Source organism: Pagrus pagrus (genome assembly GCF_965226575.1).
Source record: "Pagrus pagrus genome assembly, chromosome: 11".
Classification (NCBI taxonomy): Eukaryota; Metazoa; Chordata; class Actinopteri; order Spariformes; family Sparidae; genus Pagrus; species Pagrus pagrus.
In genome coordinates, this window is record NC_140195.1 from 9797389 (window position 1) to 9810266 (window position 12878).

The following is a 12878-nucleotide window of genomic DNA, read 5'->3' on the forward strand; positions in this document are numbered from 1 at the left end:
CCTTCATGAAAACCTCTCACAACAAGGTCTTGAGTAAACTGGTTCATGTGTTTCTGGAGAGAGATTTCCTCTGTTGTTTGCGATTTAGTTACATTGTGTTTGAGAGAAAGCTGACATCTCCACGGCTGATATCTGCAAAAATCAGTGACTCACACCAAAACAATTTAGATGGATAAATAGCACTGCAGATGGGAAGAACTGGATTTTTATTTTGAGGTGAGCTGTCCCTTTCAATGTTTTTTTTCTTCCCTTCTTTCCTTCTGACCTTACTAACACCTCATATGTAAAAAAAAATGTAAGTAGTAACCATTACTTTGCCACAAATAGAGCAGGCACATTTGATGATGATGACAAAATAAGAAAATGACCTTAAAGGATTGTTATCACACCAAAAGAGGACACATTCCATGTATTATATATAGGCTATGCATGAACAAATATTACTTTTGTTTACCAAAAAGTCAGGCAGGTCTAAATCTCTGTTGGACGTCTAAGGAACACGTTATAAAACACCAAAAACAGGGCTCCAAATAGACTTATTTAGGATACAAAAGGGGTACTGTCACACTAATCACAGATATAGAGCATATGAAAGGGTTTACAGCTGTTGTTATCTGAGACCTCACACAGAAGTAATGTGACAGTTTCTCTAGTGAACCCCTGTCATCTACCCTAATTCATGTTTATCAACAATTTACATAAAATCTGGAAAACGCATGACATTGCAAGTTTAAACTTTGTATTTTGAGTTGTTAAAAGAGGCTCCGGTGTCTCCAAAACCCAAACAGCATTATGATTGATTGCATAAAACATTTCTGCCAAATATTGAACACTGTAATCCACGAAAACTGTCCCAACACTCCACATTGTACATGAGTGTTGTAAAATTGGCAAAGCACATATTTTCTCTTCCTATGGCTTGCAAAACTGCCAAAGTTATAAACTAAACTTGTTTTTAATCAACATTTTACCTGAATGTAGCATGTGATTTCTTGCTTCTCCCCTGTGGTTTGAACAGCTATGTGTGACTGACCGGATTTCCCATGCTAAACACCTGCCTAATTCTTTAGATCCCAACCACAGCTGTTTGGGTATTGTCCTTTAAAATTTCACATTGAAAACCTTCACGCTTCGGTTGAGCGTGACGACTCTCACTCCTGCTGAAAATGCTGAATCAAAACAGTCCATGTTAAACGTTGTTCTGGAGTAGTCAAGTGCTGGCTCAAATGCTCAGCCAGTAAAGCCTGACATAGCCAAACAGTTTGTGTACAGAGCAATCTTGTCTTAGCTTTCAGCGCGAGTAAAGTCCTCCACCATGTGCAAACAATAGTCGGCCACAAACCCTGAAAGTAAATATCCCCGGCTTCAACAACATTAAACAGAGATTAGAACAAGAGGGGCTGCAGCGCTCAGCTACATGTTATCTTTGGACTTAAAACAACCGCATTGGCCATAAAACTGCATATATGACATACAGCCCTAAAAAGCATGGGTATGTCTGAGCAAATAATGTGTAGCGTTACATTATTTGTTTAAACTAAAAGAAACACCGGAAAAATGGAACAAGAAATGTTCCAGTACAAACATACACTTTTCTTCAGCTCATCACTTCAATAAACAAGCAACATGAACTGTCAGGTTTTGCAACTTTAATCTCACTTTGAAGAGGCAGTCGTCCAAGCCTCTGCTGAGAACGCTGCCAAATTCCCTCTGCAGTTTGCAATCTAGTGATGTCTTCTATCCTGCATGTTTCTACAGTAAAGCTACTTACATGGCTGGGCTTCTTCCAGTGTGCTTTTGTCACCATTGGAGCACTGAAGTGGTTGTGATGATTTTTAGCCATCTTTAACTTTCCTCAAACCGACGTCCTGCAGCTTCAAAAGACGATTTGATTCGACTGACTTCAACAGGTTTGGATTAAACTCGCTCTCTGACTGCTGTGCCTTTGTCACACTGCAGACAACTGACTGAGTCCCACTGTGACACCTGAGGTAAAGCTGCATCCCTGCTAACTGCAACCATGACTGGCAAAGTGTTGCGCTGGAAAAAGTTCAAGACAAGATCCACAGGCTCTCCCAGTGTGTGCTCTGAACATACAAAATTATCAGCAAGTCTCAGGTTGCAGGCAGGCAGCAACCAGCTGATGTAGCTTTAAGTGTGGAGTAGTAATCCTCTGACTGCAGCTAGAGGTGTCTTGTCGTCTGCTGATCCTTCTTTGTCACTCTCTCTGTGCAGCAATGCAGTAAGAAATCCAAAGCACACATCATCCACCTGTGTCTTTATCACAAACCGTACCGTATCTTGACGCAGGCTGACATATAGCAGAGGTGGAGTCCAACTTTACTACTCTATTAAACAAGTCCTTGAACAGTTTCCTGTTCACCGAGAAGCTACTGTATATGTGGCGGTCCCACTATGTTGGACTATAAAACTATAAAGTGAGTGCAATTAAATTATGAGACCATCAACCTTGAATAAAATGATGTGGAAAAAAAGGATACGGACAGAGTAAATAAGACAATATTCTATAAAAGCTGCAGTTGAAACAAAGTGGAGACAGACAACAGCGATTTAAGGGAAAAACAAGACATCTAACTGTGACACAAAAACACTCTGCAGAGCGACGGAGACGTGAGGATCCACAGGGAGACAGGCGAGCATACAGTGCAGTCGTTAGAGCTGAGACCTTTCATTAAGAGAGCTAATAGGATCGTCATTATGACAAGAGGCTGATTTGCAAAACTGCAAAACCTCCTCTCTGCTCAAGACTTCTCAACTAACACAGCTCATTTTTAACTTAAAGCAGCCGCATGAATATCAGAAGGACAGAGCGGCTTACATGTTTGTCTTTTCTTTGATGCACTATGTCTGGTTCTTATTGTAGTTCTAATGTTTGCTTGCTTTCTATCTTATTAAGGGTTATTTAAAGGATAACTCCATCCCCAAAATTTAAATTCAGTCATCATCTACTCACCCCCACGCGATTGAAAGTTTCATAGTCCACAAACAATGGAAATAACTGGGGACTTCTTTTAAAACATGAATAAAACCAACAGAAAAATAAACATAAAATGGCTCCATACAACTCGCCTGGCATAATCCACGTCTCTGGGAGCCCCAAGATCCCATAAGTGATTTGAAGAGACACTATTTGCACCTATTTTAAAGATGAAATCCGAACTGAAGCTGCAAAGCTAAAAGCATTGAATCTTAAGTACAGTAGGTCCACAAGCTCGACCACATGTGAAGGACTAAATATACACCTTATAAGTTTCTTCTTCAAATAAATTTGGGATCTTGAGGTCTCTGGAGACTTTGATTACACAGGACGAGCTGTATGGAGCCATTTTATGTTTTTTGTCAGGTTTTGTTTTTACATTTTAAAGCAAGTCCTCATCTACTTCAGTTGTTCAGGAAAATGCTGCATTGCTGTTGTGCTCCAGAAATGTTTTGTGGACTATACCTCATCCAACTTTCCACCGTCATGAGGGTGAGTAGATTAGTAGAATTTTAATTTTTGGGTGAACTCACTGTCGTCACAAATTAAAGGAGGGCAATTAGAATTCGTAAGTACAAGTACGCAACAAAAAACATGTCTGCATTAGAAACCGAACCCAAAAAAGATGAAGCAATACTGATCATGTCCTGGAGCTGTTGACTTAAATACGCTGTTTTTCAGCTATTTGGTGAAGCGCGGGGTTACTAGCATCTCGAAATTGTCTCGTCTAGAGATACATGCTTTTTAATTAGCTTATGATGGAAAAACTGTACAGGAGACCACTGTAACCCTTTTCTCTTTCAGAAATGTGCAACATTGTTAATATGAAAGTATTTGCAATGTGGTTTGAATTAGGCAGTGACCATAAGACCTGCTGGGGTTAATTGCAGATTGACCTGGTTTTCGCGTGGCTCTGATTAAAGTGATACGCTCCTCTGAGTCTTGCCCCACTAAGCCCTTATCATACTACAGTGCATCACATTACGCATGCTGTCCCTCAACATCCGCATAAAATCTGCTCTTTTTTCCAGATTCCAAATCAAGAGGGGTTAAAGAATGAGGCTACAGAGATCAAATATTAAAAGTGACTTCATTTTAACTCCTGCTGAGTGCAGGAAAGTAAGTGTTTTCTTCTGTCCAATTACAAGGCCATATGTAATGTGCTTTTCTGCTGTTTGTTGCCTAGTATGAGAGAAGACTAGTTTGGAAATACTTTCATCTGTGCCTTTGGTGGCTGCTTCCATGTCATGCAAATCTGTAGACACACAGAAGTTTCACAAATCCTCGTGTCGGACTAATTGTAACTAGTCAGTCTGAGGCACCTACAGATGGTGTGTGCTGCAGGGATCAGGAGTGACGGTTTAACAACCCAATCCCCAAATTCTCCTTTAATCCCTTTCTCTTCTCACTCCCTCTGCTCTACTCAGATTGCGTTCGTCAGATTGCAAGTGCAAGTGTACGCCTCATCCAAAGTGTGAGAGACCTTATGAAATCGGGCTGACGTGAGTGAGATTGTACCCACTTTTAGTTCCCCAAAATATCCCTGGCAGGTTTTTTCGTATCGTGTGCTCATTTATAATGATATGATGTGCCAAAAGGTAGGTATGAGCATTCTGACAGCAATATGGATTTAATAGGTCCTGTGACAGTGTATATAGATTAATTGAAATGACTTCCTCCTTAGTCTTTTACACTTTCTGCATCTCGCAGCAATTTAGTCTTTCTTCATTTGGCTTCCTCTGAAAGGATGAATGTTGAGCTGATTTATGAATGCTGAAAATCTTAAAGTATCGTAGCGAACTGGAAAAATTTAATGATCTCACAAAGTTTATGGCAGAAGATATATGGCAAGCTAAAAGCAGAGCAGGAATTTAGCCTATCTTACAAAAAGCCTTCAAAAAGTTATTATTTTATAACACTGACATAAAACTGGATAACACTTGAACCCCATACAAAGACTGATTAAACATTAATGACTTTTAAATTTCGTGACATATCTTAGATGATGGTGAGGGCGAAGAAGTTTATCTTTTGATTAAAAAATGACTATTGCTGAGACAGGCTGTATTTTGTTGGCTTTGATGGAATCAGACTTGTTAAACTCGGATTGAGAAACTGTCTGCATCCAGCTGACAATTTCCGGCTAAAAATAGATGTTGTATTAATTGAATCAGGCCAACACAATCATCCCAGACACGGAGCTCTGCGCACTCTAATTACACAAGTTAAACAAAAGAAGTTCAGAATAAAAATCAAAGTAACACTGCAAGCAGAAAGTCTGGGCCTGATACAGTCGAGAGAGATTAGATACAGAGAGAACACAGAGAAAGAAGCAGGTGTAGAGACAAGATGAGCAGAGACACCTCACAAACACTGCAGAAAGAAAAGGTCACACAGAGGTCCATCGGATAAGGTCAGGGGTCAAAGTGCAAACTCAACCCCCCCCCTTGTTCTCCTCCTACCTTGTGGAATGGTGAGCTGGTGTATGGGAGTGTAGGCTGGAACAGCTGGGGCTCTAGTGTGGCAGAAACTCGGGGGTCGCTCCCATCTTGTTTCCTACAGACAGACAGGTGCGAGAGAACATTTGGTCAGGAAAGGTCACTCAGTTTGAGATAAAGCAAGAGGACAACAAAAAGGTAACGCCTCAGGAAATGTTGCTGGTCTTATTTAGCAACGAGCAGAGTGTGTTTGTATGTGTAAGATGAATGAATTCAGGAACTGCATCTATTAATATTCTCACTGAAAATCATCTATTCTGTCTAATCTGCATTGCTCTAATGAGAGACATGTATTTTAAATCTAAAATTTCATGTCTGACACAAGTCAATATATGAATTTGTTGCTTGAGCATCATTCCCAAAGGATATCACATTGTATTCCTCTGTGGAGGAATAAGCCGCTATTCACAAACACTTCAGGGATCTAGGGACACAATACCCACAGTTTCACATTTATTCAGACAGAGGATCTCTCTTCTCAAACCCAGGAGAGTAGCACATTGCTAATGCAAAAACCAGCTAATACTACTGTCACGCATCCTTTGCTCTGAACTCAATATCTCGACGAGGACGGCTTTATCTCCACAGGATCACTGATCGATAGCCCTGCTGAATATTGTGCCCTATTGACACGGACAACTGGCCAGTTTGCACAGCAGGTTTTCAATTTGTTTGATTAATTCAATCTGTTTCAAACACACAACGTGATCGATCGGTGTGAACGTGGCTCTGAACTGATCAAGAAGCAGTGAGAATGCAAAGTGAAAAATGTAGATTGCTCTCCGTGATGATCAAAGAAGGTTGCAGCAGCCATGACGAAACATGTGTCATATCTCTTCAAACTGTGAATATGAACCTTTTTCTCAGCACGCTCACTAAACAGGAAGGAGGTAAGGGACCCTGCAGCAGCTCTCCCATGGGAGAACAGGATACGATTGGGCATCAGCTGCCCTGAACTCTTAATTAGATCTGATGCACAATAGATGGATGCACAACAAACACATACACACACAAAAAGAAAGAAAATGCTTTCATTTCTAACAGTTGGTTTAAAGATATATATTGTGATATATCAAAACAATTTGAGGTAATACTTGTTAGACATTTCTATGCATCAGTTTGTCTCAAGTTGTAGCGTGTTGGTGTACAAAAATGACATACATTTGTAACAAGATATACATCTATATCCCACTCAACAGCATCAAAACACACATCAGAGTAAGAGAGACAGAAGAAATGTCCATTACAACCTGGTCCTTCATTGGACACCCCACACTGCCTTTCACACACACCTGCCTGCTCTTTACAGCGTTACCACGTAAGCCCTCCTGCAGATCAGTTTGCAGCTCTAAGCCACAGCTTCGTCCCAACAGCACAACAAATTACATAACACACCCCAGCTGGGTTAGCGATGCACCACAGAAATGAGCCGCGTGAAGGAGTCACAGCGTGTCACCTGGGTGACCTGACATCCTGCACGGAGCAGAGCTGCAAAACTTACTCACACAGTGGCAGCTGAACGCCGGGCGCTCCCCGTGAAGTCCGGACAGTGACCAGCACTCCGGCAGATGACTCACTGTCTACGCTTCTCCTCCAGTTAAGCCTTTTCGCTCCCTCTCCCTCCCTCTCTTTCACAGTTATCTCCTCTCTCTCGGCTTCTCTGTGCGTTTACTCTTCTCTCTCTCTCCAGCTTCACTTGCTGCTTCCCGTCAGTCGTTCACCTGCTGGCCTCACTCTCAGCTCTTTAGACTCACGCACTCTCCCAGCGAGCATCCCCTGTGCTGCTCATCTCTCCTCCCTCTCTCTCCCTCTTTCTCTCTCTCCTCCCACTCAGTCTCTCACACACACATATGTGCTCTCTAGTTGCCACTTCCTTCATCTCCACCCTCTTTGTCTGCTCTCGAGCTCACGCACACGATGTGCCACTTGCGTCCGAAAACCCGAACTCTAAACATCGCACTCATCCCCAACTACCAACGCCAGCCCAGCCTTATCCGCTTTAAAGTGGGAGACCCTCCCCCCATCATCCATTCAGGGGACGACTGAAGTCTGACGCTCAGAAAGAGAAAGGAGAGCAGGGCTGATTGGGGCAACGGGGGTTGCCTTAAATCCCCTGACTGCCTCACGAGCCAGCTAGGGCTGTTGCTGTGGCAACCGCATCAGCCACGCGTGAAAAAAAAAAAAAGAAGTAACACCCACATGTAAATTCATGTTCATTATGATATGGCTTCAACAAGGTTATTAAGACCAGCATTAGGCTCCCAGAGGTGAACAGGTACTGCCTAAATGCTCATTGTGCAGGAGAAAGCCTGTGTGGATAAGGTTTTTAATTACTGTAATGACTCGCGTTCAATCCCTGGTGAACATGTGCGTTTCCTGCACTAAGCTACCATCTGCAGTTCCCGGCAGACCTGTGACTAATTTCACCAACAGTGCCTTTTCCTGCTAAATCCCAGCTAAATAACATAATATGCAGTGAGTGTGGACTCGTCTGCACGCTCCTTAGACACCTCTCAATGAAAGTCGGGGTTAGGGTGTGTGTGTATGTGCGCTGTGTGTGTCAGACATGAAGAGATAACAAGGGATTACAGCGCGGTCATCATACTGTGCTCCATTAAGAGCTGTGTATTGTGATAAACAAAACAAATAATCCTCTCACTGTCCAAAGCTTAGCGGTTAAAAAAAAGTATTACATCATTGGACAAAACTTGTACAGATTAGCAGTAATTTGTTGAGGCGTCCTGCTGTAGTGGGACAGTAATCTCTCATGATCTCTCTCTTTTAAACCCCTGAGCAAAGAGTGCAGATGTTACATGTGTGGTTCAGTTTTTTTTTTGGCAGGGGCTCAGTGTCGGGTTAAAAAATAAAATTTGTCAATAGTGCTTATAGATGAAAACACATTATCGGATGAGAGCAGGCAGATTTTTTATGCTTGATTTCATCGCAGCTGGTTGCTATCAAATCATACATTCAGAAGGACACTCTGGGACCTCTATTATATGCTGACAAAATAATAAATAACAGCAGAACAAGGAGAAAATCCTCAGCCATGTGGAGCTTTATTTTTTTTATCTCCTGTAGAGGAAGATAGTTGATTTTAAATTGATAGTATCCTCCCTGCTCTCTGAATCCCACAGTAAATCCCTTCCGACCGGCCCCCGCTGCCAGGGATTCCCATCCCATTAGCCTGGTGAAATGGCCTGTGGTGGTCACTCCCCTCTCCCTCTCCCTCTTCCGCCCCTCACCCCTTATCCCCTGAGAATTGCTTCTGTCCTGAAATTTCTCCATCGCCAACCCTCTCACTCTCTTGCCACTCTCTAGCTTTTTTAACAGCTATTTCTCCAGCAAGACAAGCTAGATAATAACGAGCTCGAATAATGGCTAAAGCTAGCTGGTTGCTGGATCCTGTAATTCCCAGAGGATTAGGGTGAGTCGAATCAAGAGTCAGCAACTCTTCATTAATCTCATCAAATTTAACATTCCTTCTGATTCAAACAAAACAATTCAAAACCGATCAAGGTGAAGCGGCTTTTGGTTTTTTATGCTCCTCACCAGTGGAACAAGCTTCCTGAATACCTGATGTCTGATAAAGCTGTAAGCTCATTCAAATCTGGATTTAAAATATTATTGTTTTCTGCAGATTTTGAATAAATTAAATACATAATCTGGTTAATTCTGTAACTAGTTCTGTGCTTGCTTCTGCTTTAATGTATTTGAATGCAATTTAATTTGTAATCTTTGTTTATTTGCTTGTTTTGTCACCTTTTTGTTTTTAATGTTTTTTAAATTAATTGAAAAAAATCTCTTTATCTCTTTTTAAAGCTGAAATCTTCACTGTAGCTGCTCAGCTACAAGCGCTGGTGTGCACCCTGTCTGAAGTGGGCACCCTAGTTGAAGCCCAACCACACTTTGAGGGTGTAAATAACATCTTTTTAAAACCATTTGGGATCTCGGGGTTTCCCTCAGACGTGGCTCATTCTGGACAAGTTGAATGGAGCCAACTTATCCTTTAATGTCTTTTTATTATGTATTTCTATGGCCCTGTAAAACACTTTGAATTGCCTCAGATCTGAATGGTGCTACTGAAATAAACCTGCCTCGTCTCGCCTTGCCTTGTGTGTATGGGAGGCTGTGTGTGACCAGCCAGTGTAGCCGAAGGTTTAGGACTCCAGTCACAGATACATTATACAAGAGCAACATGTCAGAGGTCTCCAGCAGGCAAGGAGGCTGCGGCTGTTCTGAAATATGGATGAATGGTTATTTATGCATAACCATTGAGTGTCTCCCACAGGTTGAGATTTAATTAGTGGTGGTTGACCTCAGGGGGGAGGAAGGGGAACAGGGAGCTGCAAACAGCTCTGAGCCTCGGGAGTCGGCTGGAAAACAGAACTGAATTTATGAGCTATTTAATGACTGTACATGAGTCATTCCAGCAGAGTTTACTGCCTTCAACTGCATCTCCACTCAGACAAAAGAGAAGATAAATAAATAGAGCACCAAAATATTCTAGTGCTGGATTGTAATTTTTTTTCACAGATCAGACAGAAACAGAAATATTTTCAGTGGAAACAGTCAATGTTATAATCTGTGACAATCAAAATGTTGGATGCAGGAGGTCTGCAGGTTTTTCCTGATTTGTTAAATCCCGCCTCTTGTCACTCTGAAACAAATTGGCTGGGTTTAATCAGGCACGTTGTTTGCAAGGCAAAGCAGGAGTGCCTACTGCTTCCTAACTTTTAAAGAAACTTTACATCCCCACCATGAATTCTCTGCGGCTCACCTGATCCCTACTGTGACTTTGATTGTGACTGGTTTGATAATCATGAAGCATTTTTTTTTTTAATATCTTGTTTTGAACTGAGTAATTGGGCTACATTAGGAGGCCTCTGAATGTTCATCCTAATATTGACTGTGACCTCTTTTTCTCACAGTGGATTCACCCACTTGGCTCAGGTCGTGACCACAGAGACACAAAGTAAACACTAACTACACTAATGTCAATGTCAACATGCTCACATGCTCAAAGTCACAATGCTAACCTATAAATGTTTAGCAGGTATGATGTGTAAACCATGTGCCCGATCTTATTTTACTTGTCAGCATGCTAACATTTCATTATTGGCACTATTAGTGAGGGATATTGGGATATTTTAGTGTTTCACTTGATTGATTATTCAGTGACATATCTGAATTTTTATTTTGTGTTTGATGAATATTTTTGGTCCCCAGAAATAATGTGACACATTTCATTTAACTTTTATTGCATATCCATGCACATGAATATATGTACCCGTATCCAAATATCCCTTAACTAATTTTGAGTAGTGTACATAAAAGGTACAGCTGAGGCAGATGAGAATGGTATTAGTTTTGCAGTAATTTGGGATTTACAAAAGTTAAAAAAAGTATTTTTTGTGGCCTGTGTCGGGTTAGAGCTGTCCCCCTTTTTAACTGTCCATTAAAAACAGACTGCAAAGTCAAATAATATTTTACTGGCAAGAAAGAGCTGGCAGCAGAGCCTATGGTTAATGACTCAAATGTGTTGTGTTTGTTTTGAGGTGCTGCTCAATATAGCAGCTTCCTCTTGTACTAACTACTTGTTTGCACCAGTTTTAGAGAAAACTGCAGTGGAAAACTCAAATATAGCTAGAACAGTGTTAAGTGAGTCCACAACTTCACCACAAACGTCTTTTCAAGCCAGGTAGAGTGAAAAGGAAGGAGGGGAGGAGGACTAGGAGGATAAGATGAGGAGTGGAGGAGATAGAGGAGGCAAGGTAAAGATATGATTACACATTCCAGACATTTTGAGATAAAATACAACGATAAAGCAAGCAATGGGTATGTAATTATAAGGGTAAAAAGAAAGTCTGTTCAGATCAGACATGAGTCAATTAGTACCCAATTGTATCAGTCAGCCTCGGATATTTTAATGATATATGACCCCCCCACACCTCTTATTTAACAAGAAGGCTGTTTACGATGTGTGTGAAAATTTACTTCAGAGGTCAGACATCAGCACGCTCAGATGTGCTGCTCGGTGATCTTGTTTAACTCAGTGCCATCATATATTACGGTGATGACACTGAAGAGCTCAGATATTAGGAACCGACCTCTCTCTTAAATTCATCATGAAGTAGCAACACCTGCTCCCTTGCCTGCCATCAGTCCTCCAACAAGTAGAGATATGAGGAGCACATGTGCTATAAATTACCACACAAATAGACCCAGGAATTGCCCTGTTGTCAAGGCCAACCCCCCCTCAACCCCCCCAGACTGACCTGAAGCGCTCAAACTAATGGGAGGATGATTGTATGCTGTGTGAAACCATTTCCCTCAGCGGTACTCGTATCAGTCAGTTGTCATGTGTGTATGTGGCTGCATTTGAGCTTCAATTGGCAATCTTTCCGGATAAAAACATCTGATTTCCACTCTTCGTCAGCTACTGTATAACCTCCTGGGTCCACTTTATTTAGATATCGTATTCCGTGTCGAGAAGGAAGTAACAAAAAACTACTCGAGGACTTTCCCCAATCTGTTTTGGAAGATAGCTATCCAAGCTATCGCTGCCACAATCAGACAAAAGCAATATTGGAAAAAACTCAAAAAGAAGATAAGTGTGAGAAGCTGATTGTTCTCCAGGGAACTATACCTCTAAAAGTCCTTTAACACAAACAGTCAGATATAGAAATCCTATTCAGCAGCTCTTATCAGCACACCAGAACACACCCTCTGTGAGGATATGAGCACATGTTTTAATCTATACTATTGTATTCAGGTGAAGAATAGAAAAATACAATCAAATACTACAGGAAGGAATTATAAGTAATAAAATATTTGTAGGATTTGACGCATGAGGAGTCTCCTCAATGGGTTCTCTTGAACTCACACATCCCCTGACAGTTGGCCTTATTGCGTATGCATTGAAAGGCCAGGTACAGCAGGTGTTTTTGAATAAGGCATGTCCACTCTACCAAGAGGTCTCTGTTCCCAGCTTGCTTATCTCTCACAATGGCACTGTCCAGATTTCCTTGGACAACACGCCCCCCGGGGAAATCACACTCAAGCAGATGTGCCTTTTCAACAGCAGACGGTCACCGCGGGATCATTTTGTGCTCTTTTGTATTGGATATTAGAGCTGCGAGTGTATTCAGTGACATTAGCCTACATACAGTTTGATCCATGAGGCGTCCTTCCTATCAGTCAAAACAAGAACATCCACAGTGGTATGATCTCAGCAGAACTGCACAAAGGATTTTGGGTCATGCATGGATTTTCCTTTTCCTTTGGAGAGAAAAACCAGGAGGAAGGCAAGGAAAAGAAAATCCTTCTCCTTCTCCCACTGGCTTACCACGCCATCCTCAGCATGACAGGTGTCAGTAAAG

General features: G+C 41.6%; 1 protein-coding gene across 19 annotated transcripts in view; it reads right to left on the minus strand.

Moving 5' to 3' along the window:
* Positions 1-12878, minus strand: part of LOC311264956 (rap1 GTPase-activating protein 1-like) — a 64358-nt gene that overhangs the window by 18518 nt on the left and 32962 nt on the right. For 17 of the 19 annotated variants that reach the window (XM_084366197.1, XM_084366205.1, XM_084366208.1 and 14 more), the window contains one exon: positions 5461-5554. Coding sequence is in view for 16 of the 19 variants with exons in the window: in XM_084366205.1 (XP_084222331.1) it covers positions 5461-5554 (94 nt within the window). In the remaining 3 variants the exon portion in view is untranslated. Of the gene's footprint in view, positions 1-5460; positions 5555-6997; positions 7493-12878 lie in introns of those variants that run through there. The other 2 variants (XM_084366198.1, XM_084366202.1) reach the window with 2 other exon arrangements.